Source organism: Excalfactoria chinensis, chromosome 5 (assembly GCF_039878825.1).
Source record: "Excalfactoria chinensis isolate bCotChi1 chromosome 5, bCotChi1.hap2, whole genome shotgun sequence".
In the NCBI taxonomy this organism is placed as follows: Eukaryota; Metazoa; Chordata; class Aves; order Galliformes; family Phasianidae; genus Excalfactoria; species Excalfactoria chinensis.
Window position 1 is genome coordinate 5721304 of NC_092829.1, and position 15998 is coordinate 5737301.

Sequence of the window (15998 nt, forward strand, 5' to 3'; positions counted from 1 at the left end):
CGCAGCATCGGCCCTGCTCTGAGGCACGTGGCCAGACTGAGCTCCCAGGGTCTCCCTTTACAAAGCAGACTGGAATCCCCTGGAGCGACCTCAAAAAGAAAGTTGGGTGACCCGGCCTGTGGATGCTCTGCTCCTAGTGTGTCATCCCCAATTAAATTCCAATAGTCTGATCCCTGCAAACTCGTTTGGTGTTGAGAGTTGTTTGGGAGAACAGGGAGGACATGATGGCTTCAAGGACGTTATGGCCTTGTGAGAAGGCTTGGTGAGTGAGACGGGGAGTATTACCTGGATTTCTGCAGGAATAGTTGGAAATACTGGTGATAGGTGGATGGTTGGACTGGATGATCCTGAGGTCTGTTCCAGCCTTGTTGATTCTGTGACTGTCTTGCCCCAGTTTATAGGAGGGAGGCAAGGTTCTTTAACATATGTATACCCGGCGTGAGATTAAGAAACAACGATTCAGATGTTGGTCCGACCAGTTTATTATAAATCTTAATTAGGGAGATGGGGAAGGAGAGAACGGACATTATTATAGGGTGATGGGGAAGGGAAGGCAGGCGATAGTAAAGATAGGAAATAGAAGCAAGGAGTCTTTGCAGGAAGCAGGAGGGAGATAGTCACCACCATGGGTCCAGCAAGGTTTGTCATTGATCTTCATTAGTGGTGGGTCATCAGGCGTTGGTGTTCCACTGATGATGACGGTGACCACAATGACGAATGAATTTCCAGTGGTAGCACCAACTTATTTATAAGTCCAAAGTGGTTGAGTCAGCTTTCTTTTTGGAGTGACAGCTCAAATCCAAAATAGTTGAGTCAGCTCTCCTTGGGGTAGAAAATTCTGGCTTAGGGATCTCAGCAAAACTCCTTTGTTCCCATCTTCTGGGCCTTGCCAGCAGATAAGAGGGAGCAGGGATGCCCATCTGCATCCTGTTTTTCACAGGACACGATGGCATCATTCCCCAATTTTCCCATACCAAGCTGGAGCTATTTAGTCCCAGGCCAGATCTTCCACCCGTAAACACTCCTGTGCACTCTGTTCCGGAAGCAAACAGCTATGAAGGAAGGTGCTATCAGATGCCTACAGGGTGATGTTGATTGTCACACGGTAGCACCCATCACTTGCCTCCTCCATAAATCAGTGAGAGTCTTATCATGAGAAAACACCTCAGGAAGCAAGCTTTGAGCCAGAAAACAAAGAAGGGTTCTCACAGTGACTCTAAAGCTGTCTTACCACAGCACTGTGAGCTGGCTCTGGGGACATCTCCTTGAGCAGACACTCAGGGACAGAGCATTTCTCCCATTTTTGTCGAGGCCGAGGCTTGCAGAGCAAAAGAACCCTCACGGAGAGGCGGGCTGGTCCCTGCCCAGCTGTTAATAGGAGTCTCTGCTTCAGGCGTCCATGCAGCGGCCTCTTCAATTGCATGGGCTGTGGATCCCTGAGGTGAGGTTTTCCTTCGGAGAGACCTTCCACCTGCTCGTTGGGCAGCATCTTCTCCATGTCCAGCATGCTCAGCTCTGCAGCAGGTGGGAAGTAGGGTGTTAGTCATTCTGTAGGCACCTCCTTGAACAGGGACGCAGAGCTGCAGATGTTTCTGATGGAATCTGTTGTGCCACGCATGCCTGGCTGTTTTGTGAAGAAGAGCGTTCCTGTGGCAGTGCATCTCTGCGGCCTCCGATAACGACAGCCCCTGCCTACTCAAAGCTCAGGAACATGTCCTTGTCCTGTATCCCAAGCATGAGCTCAATCCAGATGACTCTGCCGTTGGTGGTGGTCAGCTTGATCTTGCAGAATCGGTAGGAGGACAGCATCTCGGCCTGCGCTATGGAGAACAGTGGCATCTCCGGCCAGGCTTCTAACACCAGTTTCTGGAACCAGGCTGCAGTTTTCTCCATATCCAGGTAGGAGTCGCAGCATAGGGTTTGTAGGAGGCTGGGCATCTGCTCTTTCCACAGCTTGTCCCGAGGGTGGTGGACGAAGCACAGCATGTCCCCTATCACCCGCTCCCTTATGCAAGTGCACTTGAGCTCCACGCGGAGGCAGGAATTCCTCACCCCCACCCTCGCCTTGGGGCCGTGCTCCAAGTGGAAGACATGTCCCGGGGGTGCCTTCAGGGGCACGAGCATGCGGTAGACAACATGGTTCCCTTCGGGTCTGGTGTTTTCAAAGCCAACGCCCACCCCAACAGCTGGCTGCAGCTGTGGCATGAAGTAACTCTGGGGAAGTATCTGACAGACGGTCAGAAGCTCATCCACCAGATCCTCCACCACCTTGCACATGTGTCTCCTGGTCTTCAGCGGCCAAATGGAGAACTCATAGTAAAACCTGCTCACGTAGGTAACGTCATCGGAGCCTTCGTGGTACACTGGCTCCCACATCTCCCCGTCAGAGTTTCTCTGCATCTCAGTTTCACGTTGGATCTCCTTTTCCTCTTGAGTCTCTATACACTGGATGAAGTCGACGAGCAGGAAAAGCAGCAGTACAGCCAAGGCCCAAATTTCCCAAGGCTGCCGTGCAAAGAAGTGCCAGAGTTGCACATCCATCCTGCTCCGCTCGATCTCCTCCAGCATCTTGGTCATTTGCTCTCGCAGAAACACCTCACGCTGACGCATGCGTTCAAGTGTTTCCGCATCCAGCACATCACCAACAAAAGCTACTCTCTGCGCCAACAAGGCGAAGAAAAACGCCAAAGCCATGATCTGGAAGAGAGGAGAGAGGGGAGGTCAGTGGGGCTGGGTAGGAGCTCGCGAAGGGCTGGGGGAGCTGGTCCAGGAGCCGCAGCGTGTGGGCTCAGGTAGGAGCGGGGCTGAGGGAGCTGGGAGGCAGTGGGGGCTGAGGCCGCTGTTTGCGCCCGGCCCAGCACAGCCTTCCCCCTGCTGCTGCACTCACCGCTGGCCCAGGCCAAAGTGGAGCAGCGCTTCCTGCTGATGGCCTTGATGCCAGCCCCGCAGTGTGATGCACTGTGATGTCACAGACGCCCCAGCCCCACCCTTCGGCCCCCCTCAGCTGCCCTGGGCCTCCATGGCCGCGGCATCAGCCCTGCTCTGAGGCACGTGTCCGAACTGGATTTCCTTTGTTTCCCTTGGGTTTTACTGCGGAGAAAGCGGTTGGCTTCATATATTCTAAGGGTCGATGACAGATTAAACCTTGTTCTTAACCTGATTTTTTTGATTGCATTTGGTTCAATTTCTTCAATTTTTGTTTATGTAATATTCTTTTTATTATTTTCTGCAGATGTAGCTCTTCTAAGCCTGTTGAGGTCCATTTTAAATCTCAGTCTTTGTCCGCTCTTGACTTCTTGACTCAAGAGAGGGATCTCTGAGACGAGTGTGTTTCAGCCTATCTGCATTGTGGTAAATAAAGTGGGCCTGTCCATCTTGAGCCTTGTCTATGTTTTTCCTTCTCTGAGGTCCTGAAGGAGTGTCTGTTCTGTGACAATGTGGGAAAATGTATGTTGGGCAAAATGGCACCTTCAGGTTACGACAGCCAAAAAGGCTGGTGACTTAATGCTGCTGCAGTAACTGATAATCTTCCTTTGTCAAGGTTTGGGATCACCAATGTCATCCAAATATAAAAAGCTCCCAGACAACACCTCCCTTGTGAAACAGTAATGGTGTCTTTACAAGAAGAGTGAACTGTGGATCTAACACAGATGCAGGTACTCACATGAGCCCAAGGCTTTGTCACTCAGGTGTTTGCTGATGAGAACTTGTTAGGCACAGGCTTAGAATGATTAAAAAAAATCATTTCAAGGTGGAAAAGACCTTTAAAGGCCATCTGGTTCAATTCCTTTGCATTGAACAGGAACACCCATAGCTTGAGCAGGAGGTGTGAGAAACATGCTCCAAATCAAAAATTTCTAATCAGGCAGAGATCTCTGTGAAGAGCACTTTATTCATTATTGCAGTAATGGGTGCACAATCCCTACTGACAAGGGAGAAGTTGTGCAACTAGTCAGTGAAATCCGCAGCTTAATATACCCTGGGTCTAACGCAGGAAGAACCTCTCCTGGCACTCATTGGTTGAGTGTCTCAGGCTCACAGTCTTCTGACACTGTTGCTACCTTACATTTCCATACAGTGTCTGTTACCAGTCCATTGTCTTTAGGAATGTTGGGTACTTTTTATGGCAACAGAAAGAAAATATTCTCAAAAATTAGCAAACTCATTCTGTCCTTTACCAGAATCTCCCTTAGCCTATATAATTACCTTACCTAGCGCCTTTGCCAAATCTACCCAGGTCAGAATGCCCCAGTCTCAACTTTAGTCTGTTCAGGATCTTTCTTTGTGAAAGGCAACTTATCCTAGACTACATACAAAAATACTGGACATTTCCACTGCAAAAACACAGTCTACCTTTCACAGTGGTCTGCCTTGTTTTGGTTGCCTCCAGGGTCTGGGCACCTGCCACCTTTCTGGGCAACTTGTGCCGGTGCTTCATTTCCATTATTGTAAGGAAACACTGTTTCTCATATCCAGTCTAAATCTTCTCTCTCTTACTTTGAAACCATTTGCTTTGTCCTACCACAGCAGACCATCCAGAAGAGTCTGTCCCCTTCTTTCTTACAGCCTTCTAGTAGATACTGAAAGGCTGCTCTCAGCTCTCCATGGAGTCATCTCCTTTCCAGGCTGCCCAGCTCCAGCTCTCCCAGTCTGTCCTTGAAGGAAGCTGTTCCATTCCTTGGATCATTTTTGTGGCCCTCCTCTGGATGCACTCCAACAGGTCCACATTTCTCCTGTACTGAGGACTCCCCACCTGGACGCACTATCCAGATGAGGTCTCACCAGCCCAGAGCAGAGGGGCAGGATCCCCTCTCTGACCTGCTGACAACTGCTTTAGATGCAGCCCATGATACAACTGGCTTCCTAGGCTATGAGGACATATTGCTGGCTTGTGTCCAGCTTGCCATCCACCAGTGTCCCAAAGCTGATGCATTAGTTTCACCAAAAGAAGGGCACATATACCACTAGTTCTGTTTGTTTTTTAATTTTTATTAATTTTTTTGAAAATTTTTAATAATTTTTATGTTTTTTTTAAATTAAATTTTTTGAAACATATACATGGATGAAATATCTATGTATACTATTAAAACATATACATGGATGAAATATCTATGTATGTTATTAAAACATATACATCGATGAAGCATCGATGTATATGTTTTAATAATATGCATTTTTCTGATCTACATGAACTATATTTTCAGTGTGGTCAAAGATGATTTCACTCCATATAGTCCTGGCATCTAAAAGGCTGGACTAACATGGCATCCGTAGAAATTCCGGTGGCTACCAGGATATGGGTGTTGCTGTCTCTGTCTCCTGGCTGCTTGGATAGATGTCTTCATGGTCTTGCTATACTCCAAATGCTGCCTTAAGTAAGCAGCTTCTTTTGAAGTCCATCAGATGTAGCCTGCTGTAGTGTCTGTTTCCCAAAGAAGTTTGTCTCTGCTGCAGCACATCTCTGCGGCCTCCTTGTGCTGCTGCTATCAACAGCGCCTGCCTACTCAAAGGACAGAAATGTGTCCAAGTCCTCTTGCTGTACCCTGAGCCTGAGCTCAATCCAGAGGGCTCTGCAAGAGGTGGTTGTCAGCCGGAGCTTGCAGAAGCAGACGGAGGGCTGCAACTCGTACTGCACTGTTAGCAGTTGAGGCATGGCTATCCAGACTTCTCTCACCAGTTCCTGGAACCAGGTTGCAGTTTTCTCCATATCCTGGAGAGTTTGTAGGAGGCTGAGCATCTCCTCTTTCCCCAGGTGGTCCTCAGGGTGGTGGAGGAAGGACATCATTGTCTCACACCAGCTGCTCCCTTGTGCATATTCAGTTCAGCACTCTGGCTACTGCACTGTTGGTTTGTTCTGGAGAAAACATTTGGGAGCAATTCCCACTGCCTGCTGAGTGTTGTCTTCTCCACGTCCAGAGTGCTCGTCTGTGGGACAAGTGGGCGTCTCTCATTTCCCAAACATCAGCAGGCTTCTGAGCCGATCTTGCAGCTCCTCCAACTCCTGCAGCGCCTGTTCATGACTGTCTGGATCCTGCACCAGGTACTGGAGGAGGTTGAGCGGTTGGGACGCTCGGAATTGCTGCGGCAAGATAATCTCCGCAGGCACGTCCTCATTTCCTATGAAGAAATGATTGAGACGTTTCTCCTCCACACAGCAGCGCAGGTAGCGCAAGATGTCATCCATCCGCTGCAGGAAATACTTCCCATGCCAGCTTTCCAAAGGGATGGCAGTCAGGAGGTGCATGAGCACGGTCCTCAGTTGGTAGGTAGAAAAGGTCTGGCCCCCCAGGATGTAGGCACCCACTTGCATGTATTTGAGGTAGGAAGTGTTTCCCTGGTCATGGGCGGCAATATGCTGGAACAACTTTGCCTCTGCCACTGCACAACTCTGTGGCCAGGTTGTGCTGGGGGTATCAGCAGCCTCTGTCTCCTGGCTGCTCAGAAAGATGTCCGTATGGTCTTGCTGTACACCAAACACGATCTCAACGACAAAGGCTGTTTTGTGGATATCTGTCAGATGAAGCCTGCAGGAGCGCCTGGACAGCACCACATTCATGCTGCATGTTGCTGACTCAGGCATACATTTCCAGGCGCATGTGATCAGCATCTGGAACCAGCGGACAGTCTTCTCCACGTCTAGGTAGGAGTCAGTGCAGAAGTCATACAGTGGGCTGGGGTGCTGATCTCCCAGCTCTTCCTTGGAGGTGTGGAGGAAGCACCGCATACCCATCTCCTGCTCCCTCCCGCACGTGCATTTCAGATCTACACGGATACGGGAGTTCCTTGCTGGCAGCTCCCCTGTGGCGCCCAGATCCAGGCAGAAAACATGCCCACGTGGGGCCGACAGGGGCACAAGCAGGCAGAAGATGGGTTCATTCTCAAGGGGACACCAGCCTTCATAGGCACTGCCCACCCCGATGGGGCTCTCTGGCACTGGACAGAAAGCATCTGATACAAGATACCGGCATAAATTGATGAGGCGACCAAACAGGAGGAGTATCTGCTCACAGTTATCTCGATGAATTTGGTTTGGCCAGAGCACATCAGCAAAGAGAAGATTATTCATCTCCTCTTCCACTTTCTTCTCCTCTTCCACTTCCTCCTGTTGCACCTCCAGCTCCTGCTGCTCCTCCACAGTGCTGGAACTCTCCTCATCACCTCTGTCTTCAACTCTCTGGAACTTTTTATAGATCTTCCATGTGAACCAGAGAAGAAGGAAGAGAATGCAAAGAACACGGCAAACCTTCCAGTAAGGCAACACTGCGAAGAGCAAGGCTTGAATATCCACCCTGCTCTTCTTCATGTTCCTCTCTTCTAATTCTATGAGCTTGGTCATCTGCTCTCGCAGAAACACCTCACGCTGACGCATGCGTTCAAGCGTTTCTGCATCCAACTCATCGCCAACAATAGCCACTCTCTGCGCCAACAAGGCGAAGAAAAACGCCAAAGCCATGATCTGGAAGAGAGGAGAGAGGGGAGGTCAGTGGGGCTGGGTGGGAGATCGCGCACGGCTGGGGGAGTGGGTCCGGGAGCCGCAGCGTGTGGGCTCAGGTAGGAGCGGGGCTGAGGGAGCTGGGAGGCAGCGGGGGCTGAGGCCGGCGCTGTTGCTGACTGCCCCGAGAGCTGCTCACAGGCTGCCCTGAGCGCTCGCTGCCGGCACTGCAGGCTCCCAAAGCCCTCGCGGGCCGCTGTTTGCGCCCGGCCCAGCACAGCCTTCCCCCTGCTGCTGCACTCACCGCTGGCCCAGGCCAAAGTGGAGCAGCGCTGCCTGCTGATGGCCTCGATGCCAGCCCCGCATTGTGACGCACTGTGACGTCACAGACGCCCTGCATTGTGACGTACTGTGACGTCACAGACGCCCTGCATTGTGAAGTACTGTGACGTCACAGACGCCCCAGCCCCACCCTTCGGCCCCCCTCAGCTGCCCTGGGCCTCCATGGCCGCAGCATCAGCCCTGCTCTGAGGCACGTGGCCAGACTGAGCTCCCAGGGTCTCCCTTTACAAAGCAGACTGGAATCCCCTGGAGCGACCTCAAAAAGAAAGTTGGGTGACCCGGCCTGTGGATGCTCTGCTCCTAGTGTGTCATCCCCAATTAAATTCCAATAGTCTGATCCCTGCAAACTCGTTTGGTGTTGAGAGTTGTTTGGGAGAACAGGGAGGACATGATGGCTTCAAGGACGTTATGGCCTTGTGAGAAGGCTTGGTGAGTGAGACGGGGAGTATTACCTGGATTTCTGCAGGAATAGTTGGAAATACTGGTGATAGGTGGATGGTTGGACTGGATGATCCTGAGGTCTGTTCCAGCCTTGTTGATTCTGTGACTGTCTTGCCCCAGTTTATAGGAGGGAGGCAAGGTTCTTTAACATATGTATACCCGGCGTGAGATTAAGAAACAACGATTCAGATGTTGGTCCGACCAGTTTATTATAAATCTTAATTAGGGAGATGGGGAAGGAGAGAACGGACATTATTATAGGGTGATGGGGAAGGGAAGGCAGGCGATAGTAAAGATAGGAAATAGAAGCAAGGAGTCTTTGCAGGAAGCAGGAGGGAGATAGTCACCACCATGGGTCCAGCAAGGTTTGTCATTGATCTTCATTAGTGGTGGGTCATCAGGCGTTGTTGTTCCACTGATGATGACGGTGACCACAATGACGAATGAATTTCCAGTGGTAGCACCAACTTATTTATAAGTCCAAAGTGGTTGAGTCAGCTTTCTTTTTGGAGTGACAGCTCAAATCCAAAATAGTTGAGTCAGCTCTCCTTGGGGTAGAAAATTCTGGCTTAGGGATCTCAACAAAACTCCTTTGTTCCCATCTTCTGGGCCTTGCCAGCAGATAAGAGGGAGCAGGGATTCCCATCTGCATCCTGTTTTTCACAGGACACGATGGTATCATTCCCCAATTTTCCCATACCAAGCTGGAGCTAGTTAGTCCCAGGCCAGATCTTCCACCCGTAAACACTCCTGTGCACTCTGTTCCGGAAGCAAACAGCTATGGAGGAAGGTGCTATCAGATGCCTACAGTGTGATGTTGATTGTCACACGGTAGCACCCATCACTTGCCTCCTCCATAAATCAGTGAGAGTCTTATCATGAGAAAACACCTCAGGAAGCAAGCTTTGAGCCAGAAAACAAAGAAGGGTTCTCACAGTGACTCTAAAGCTGTCTTACCACAGCACTGTGAGCTGGCTCTGGGGACATCTTTTTGAGCAGACACTCAGGGACAGAGCATTTCTCCCATTTTTGTCGAGGCCGAGGCTTGCAGAGCAAAAGAACCCTCACGGAGAGGCGGGCTGGTCCCTGCCCAGCTGTTAATAGGAGTCTCTGCTTCAGGCGTCCATGCAGCGGCCTCTTCAATTGCATGGGCTGTGGATCCCTGAGGTGAGGTTTTCCTTCGGAGAGACCTTCCACCTGCTCGTTGGGCAGCATCTTCTCCATGTCCAGCATGCTCAGCTCTGTAGCAGGTGGCAGGTGGGGTGTTAGTCATTCTGTAGGCACCTCCTTGAACAGGGACGCAGAGCTGCAGATGTTTCTGATGGAATCTGTTGTGCCACGCATGCCTGGCTGTTTTGTGAAGAAGAGCGTTCCTGTGGCAGTGCATCTCTGCGGCCTCCTCATGCCACTGATAACGACAGCCCCTGCCTACTCAAAGCTCAGGAACATGTCCTTGTCCTGTATCCCAAGCATGAGCTCAATCCAGATGACTCTGCCGTTGGTGGTGGTCAGCTTGATCTTGCAGAATCGGTAGGAGGACAGCATCTCGGCCTGCGCTATGGAGAACAGTGGCATCTCCGGCCAGGCTTCTAACACCAGTTTCTGGAACCAGGCTGCAGTTTTCTCCATATCCAGGTAGGAGTCGCAGCATAGGGTTTGTAGGAGGCTGGGCATCTGCTCTTTCCACAGCTTGTCCCGAGGGTGGTGGACGAAGCACAGCATGTCCCCTATCACCCGCTCCCTTATGCAAGTGCACTTGAGCTCCACGCGGAGGCAGGAATTCCTCACCCCCACCCTCGCCTTGGGGCCGTGCTCCAAGTGGAAGACATGTCCCGGGGGTGCCTTCAGGGGCACGAGCATGCGGTAGACAACATGGTTCCCTTCGGGTCTGGTGTTTTCAAAGCCAACGCCCACCCCAACAGCTGGCTGCAGCTGTGGCATGAAGTAACTCTGGGGAAGTATCTGACAGACGGTCAGAAGCTCATCCACCAGATCCTCCACCACCTTGCACATGTGTCTCCTGGTCTTCAGCGGCCAAATGGAGAACTCATAGTAAAACCTGCTCACGTAGGTAACGTCATCGGAGCCTTCGTGGTACACGGGCTCCCACATCTCCCCGTCAGAGTTTCTCTGCATCTCAGTTTCACGTTGGATCTCCTTTTCCTCTTGAGTCTCTATACACTGGATGAAGTCAACGAGCAGGAAAAGCAGCAGTACAGCCAAGGCCCAAATTTCCCAAGGCTGCCGTGCAAAGAAGTGCCAGAGTTGCACATCCATCCTTCTCCGCTCGATCTCCTCCAGCATCTTGGTCATCTGCTCTCGCAGAAACACCTCACGCTGACGCATGCGTTCAAGTGTTTCCGCATCCAGCACATCACCAACAAAAGCTACTCTCTGCGCCAACAAGGCGAAGAAAAACGCCAAAGCCATGATCTGGAAGAGAGGAAAGAGGGGAGGTCAGTGGGGCTGGGTGGGAGCTCGCGAAGGGCTGGGGGAGCTGGTCCAGGAGCCGCAGCCCCTGGGCTCAGGTAGAAGCGGGGCTGAGGGAGCTGGGAGGCAGTGGGGGCTGAGGCCGCTGTTTGCGCCCGGCCCAGCACAGACTTCCCCCTGCTGCTGCACTCACCGCTGGCCCAGGCCAAAGTGGAGCAGCGCTGCCTGCTGATGGTCTCGATGCCAGCCCCAGTGTGATGTACTGTGATGTCACAAACGCCCCAGCCCCACCCTTCGGCCCCCCTCAGCTGCCCTGGGCCTCCATGACCGCGGCATCGGCCCTGCTCTGAGGCACGTGTCCGAACTGGATTTCCTTTGTTTCCCTTGGGTTTTACTGCGGAGAAAGCAGTTGGCTTCATATATTGTACTACTCTAAGGGTCGATGACAGATTAAACCTTGTTCTTAACCTGATTTTTCTGATTGCATTTGGTTCAATTTCTTCAATTTTTGTTTATATAATATTCTTTTTATTATTTTCTGCAGATGTAGCTCTTCTAAGCCTGCTGAGGTCCATTTTAAATCTCAGTCTTTGTCTGCTCTTGACTTCTTGACTCAAGAGAGGGATCTCTGAGACGAGTGTGTTTCAGCCTATCTGCATTGTGGTAAATAAAGTGGGCCTGTCCATCTTGAACCTTGTCTATGTTTTTCCTTCTCTGAGGTCCTGAAGGAGTGTCTGTTCTGTGACAATGTGGGAAAATGTATGTTGGGCAAAATGGCACCTTCAGGTTACGACAGCCAAAAAGGCTGGTTACTTAATGCTGCTGCAGTAACCGATAATCTTCCTTTGTCAAGGTTTGGGGTCACCAATGTCATCCAAATATAAAAAGCTCCCAGACAACACCTCCCAGGTGAAACAGTAATGGTGTCTTTACAAGAAGAGTGAACTGTGGATCTAACACAGATGCAGGTACTCACATGAGCCCAAGGCTTTGTCACTCAGGTGTTTGCTGATGAGAACTTGTTAGGCACAGGCATAGAATGATTTAAAAAAATCATTTCAAGGTGGGAAAGACCTTTAAAGGCCATCTGGTTCAATTCCTTTGCATTGAACAGGAACACCCATAGCTTGAGCAGGAGGTGTGAGAAACATGCTCCAAATCAAAAATTTCTAATCAGGCAGAGATCTCTGTGAAGAGCACTTTATTCATTATTGCAGTAATGGGTGCACAACCCCTACTGACAAGGGAGAAATTGTGCAACTAGTCAGTGAAATCCGCAGCTTAATATACCCTGGGTCTAACGCAGGAAAAACCTCTCCTGGCACTCATTGGTTGAGTGTCTCAGGCTCACAGTCTTCTGACACTGTTGCTACCTTACATTTCCATACAGTGTCTGTTACCAGTCCATTGTCTTTAGGGATGTTGGGTACTTTTTATGGCAACAGGAAGAAAATATTCTCAAAAATTAGCAAACTCATTCTGTCCTTTACCAGACTCTCCCTTAGCCTATATAATTACCTTACCTAGCGCCTTTGCCAAATCTACCCAGGTCAGAATGCCCCAGTCTCAACTTTAGTCTGTTCAGGATCTTTCTTTGTGAAAGGCAACTTATCCTAGACTACATACAAAAATACTGGACATTTCCACTGCAAAAACACAGTCTACCTTTCACAGTGGTCTGCCTTGTTTTGGTTGTCTCCAGGGTCTGGGCACCTGCCACCTTTCTGGGCAACTTGTGCCGGTGCTTCATTTCCATTATTGTAAGGAAACACTGTTTCTCATATCCAGTCTAAATCTTCTCTCTCTTACTTTGAAACCATTTGCTTTGTCCTACCACAGCAGACCATCCAGAAGAGTCTGTCCCCTTCTTTCTTACAGCCTTCTAGTAGATACTGAAAGGCTGCTCTCAGCTCTCCATGGAGTTGTCTCCTTTCCAGGCTGCCCAGCTCCAGCTCTCCCAGTCTGTCCTTGAAGGAAGCTGTTCCATTCCTTGGATCATTTTTGTGGTCCTCCTCTGGATGCACTCCAACAGGTCCACATTTCTCCTGTACTGAGGACTCCCCACCTGGACGCACTATCCAGATGAGGTCTCACCAGCCCAGAGCAGAGGGGCAGGATCCCCTCTCTGACCTGCTGACAACTGCTTTAGATGCAGCCCATGATACAACTGGCTTCCTAGGCTATGAGGACATATTGCTGGCTTGTGTCCAGCTTGCCATCCACCAGTGTCCCAAAGCTGATGCATTAGTTTCACCAAAAGAAGGGCACATATACCACTAGTTCTGTTTGTTTTTTAATTTTTATTAATTTTTTTGAAAATTTTTAATAATTTTTATGTTTTTTTTAAATTAAATTTTTTGAAACATATACATGGATGAAATATCTATGTATACTATTAAAACATATACATGGATGAAATATCTATGTATGTTATTAAAACATATACATCGATGAAGCATCGATGTATATGTTTTAATAATATGCATTTTTCTGATCTACATGAACTATATTTTCAGTGTGGTCAAAGATGATTTCACTCCATATAGTCCTGGCATCTAAAAGGCTGGACTAACATGGCATCCGTAGAAATTCCGGTGGCTACCAGGATATGGGTGTTGCTGTCTCTGTCTCCTGGCTGCTTGGATAGATGTCTTCATGGTCTTGCTATACTCCAAATGCTGCCTTAAGTAAGCAGCTTCTTTTGAAGTCCATCAGATGTAGCCTGCTGTAGTGTCTGTTTCCCAAAGAAGTTTGTCTCTGCTGCAGCACATCTCTGCGGCCTCCTTGTGCTGCTGCTATCAACAGCGCCTGCCTACTCAAAGGACAGAAATGTGTCCAAGTCCTCTTGCTGTACCCTGAGCCTGAGCTCAATCCAGAGGGCTCTGCAAGAGGTGGTTGTCAGCCGGAGCTTGCAGAAGCAGACGGAGGGCTGCAACTCGTACTGCACTGTTAGCAGTTGAGGCATGGCTATCCAGACTTCTCTCACCAGTTCCTGGAACCAGGTTGCAGTTTTCTCCATATCCTGGAGAGTTTGTAGGAGGCTGAGCATCTCCTCTTTCCCCAGGTGGTCCTCAGGGTGGTGGAGGAAGGACATCATTGTCTCACACCAGCTGCTCCCTTGTGCATATTCAGTTCAGCACTCTGGCTACTGCACTGTTGGTTTGTTCTGGAGAAAACATTTGGGAGCAATTCCCACTGCCTGCTGAGTGTTGTCTTCTCCACGTCCAGAGTGCTCGTCTGTGGGACAAGTGGGCGTCTCTCATTTCCCAAACATCAGCAGGCTTCTGAGCCGATCTTGCAGCTCCTCCAACTCCTGCAGCGCCTGTTCATGACTGTCTGGATCCTGCACCAGGTACTGGAGGAGGTTGAGCGGTTGGGACGCTCGGAATTGCTGCGGCAAGATAATCTCCGCAGGCACGTCCTCATTTCCTATGAAGAAATGATTGAGACGTTTCTCCTCCACACAGCAGCGCAGGTAGCGCAAGATGTCATCCATCCGCTGCAGGAAATACTTCCCATGCCAGCTTTCCAAAGGGATGGCAGTCAGGAGGTGCATGAGCACGGTCCTCAGTTGGTAGGTAGAAAAGGTCTGGCCCCCCAGGATGTAGGCACCCACTTGCATGTATTTGAGGTAGGAAGTGTTTCCCTGGTCATGGGCGGCAATATGCTGGAACAACTTTGCCTCTGCCACTGCACAACTCTGTGGCCAGGTTGTGCTGGGGGTATCAGCAGCCTCTGTCTCCTGGCTGCTCAGAAAGATGTCCGTATGGTCTTGCTGTACACCAAACACGATCTCAACGACAAAGGCTGTTTTGTGGATATCTGTCAGATGAAGCCTGCAGGAGCGCCTGGACAGCACCACATTCATGCTGCATGTTGCTGACTCAGGCATGCATTTCCAGGCGCATGTGATCAGCATCTGGAACCAGCGGACAGTCTTCTCCACGTCTAGGTAGGAGTCAGTGCAGAAGTCATACAGTGGGCTGGGGTGCTGATCTCCCAGCTCTTCCTTGGAGGTGTGGAGGAAGCACCGCATACCCATCTCCTGCTCCCTCCCGCACGTGCATTTCAGATCTACACGGATACGGGAGTTCCTTGCTGGCAGCTCCCCTGTGGCGCCCAGATCAAGGCAGAAAACATGCCCACGTGGGGCCGACAGGGGCACAAGCAGACAGAAGATGGGTTCGTTCTCAAGGGGACACCAGCCTTCATAGGCACTGCCCACCCCGATGGGGCTCTCTGGCACTGGACAGAAAGTATCTGATACAAGATACCGGCATAAATTGATGAGGCGACCAAACAGGAGGAGTATTTGCTCACAGTTATCTCGATGAATTTGGTTTGGCCAGAGCACATCAGCAAAGAGAAGATTATTCATCTCCTCTTCCACTTTCTTCTCCTCTTCCACTTCCTCCTGTTGCACCTCCAGCTCCTGCTGCTCCTCCACAGTGCTGGAACTCTCCTCATCACCTCTGTCTTCAACTCTCTGGAACTTTTTATAGATCTTCCATGTGAACCAGAGAAGAAGGAAGAGAATGCAAAGAACACGGCAAACCTTCCAGTAAGGCAACACTGCGAAGAGCAAGGCTTGAATATCCACCCTGCTCTTCTTCATGTTCCTCTCTTCTAATTCTATGAGCTTGATCATCTGCTCTCGCAGAAACACCTCTCGCTGACGAATGCGTTCAAGCGTTTCTGCATCCAACTCATCGCCAACAATAGCTACTCTCTGCGCCAACAAGGCGAAGAAAAACGCCAAAGCCATGATCTGGAAGAGAGGAGAGAGGGGAGGTCAGTGGGGCTGGGTGGGAGCTCGTGCACGGCTGGGGGAGTGGGTCCGGGAGCCGCAGCGTGTGGGCTCAGGTAGAAGCGGGGTCGAGGGAGCTGGGAGGCAGCGGGGGCTGAGGCCGGCGCTGCTGCTGACTGCCCCGAGAGCCGCTCACAGGCTGCCCTGAGCGCTCGCTGCCGGCACTGCAGGCTCCCAAAGCCCTCGCGGGCCGCTGTTTGCGCCCGGCCCAGCACAGCCTTCCCCCTGCTGCTGCACTCACCGCTGGCCCAGGCCAAAGTGGAGCAGCGCTGCCTGCTGATGGCCTCGATGCCAGCCCCGCATTGTGACGCACTGTGACGTCACAGACGCCCTGCATTGTGACGCGCGGTGACGTCACAGACGCCCCAGCCCCACCCTTCGGCCCCCCTCAGCTGCCCTGGGCCTCCATGGCTGCAGCATCGGCCCTGCTCTGAGGCACGTGGCCAGACTGAGCTCCCAGGGTCTCCCTTTACAAAGCAGACTGGAATCCCCTGGAGCGACCTCAAAAAGAAAGTTGGGTGACCCGGCCTGTGGATGCTCTGCTCC

At 50.9% G+C, this 15998-nt stretch overlaps 4 protein-coding genes across 4 annotated transcripts; all 4 read right to left on the reverse strand.

Annotated features, from left to right (window-relative positions):
* Positions 1 to 1586: 1586 nt before the first annotated feature.
* On the reverse strand, positions 1587 to 2694 carry LOC140252573 (inositol 1,4,5-trisphosphate receptor-interacting protein-like 1). Its single transcript, XM_072337428.1, has one exon. The coding sequence runs from the start codon at positions 2692 to 2694 to the stop codon at positions 1693 to 1695; it is 1002 nt and encodes a 333-aa protein (XP_072193529.1). The 3' UTR covers positions 1587 to 1692.
* A 3253-nt stretch (positions 2695 to 5947) lies between these two features.
* On the reverse strand, positions 5948 to 7453 carry LOC140253359 (inositol 1,4,5-trisphosphate receptor-interacting protein-like 1). Its single transcript, XM_072338873.1, has one exon. It carries the CDS (start codon positions 7451 to 7453, stop codon positions 5948 to 5950), a length of 1506 nt encoding a protein of 501 aa, XP_072194974.1.
* Positions 7454 to 9643: 2190 nt separating this feature from the next.
* On the reverse strand, positions 9644 to 10645 carry LOC140252574 (inositol 1,4,5-trisphosphate receptor-interacting protein-like 1). Its single transcript, XM_072337429.1, has one exon. It carries the CDS (start codon positions 10643 to 10645, stop codon positions 9644 to 9646), a length of 1002 nt encoding a protein of 333 aa, XP_072193530.1.
* A 3259-nt stretch (positions 10646 to 13904) lies between these two features.
* LOC140253375 (inositol 1,4,5-trisphosphate receptor-interacting protein-like 1) lies at positions 13905 to 15410 on the reverse strand. Its single transcript, XM_072338894.1, has one exon. It carries the CDS (start codon positions 15408 to 15410, stop codon positions 13905 to 13907), a length of 1506 nt encoding a protein of 501 aa, XP_072194995.1.
* Positions 15411 to 15998: the final 588 nt, after the last annotated feature.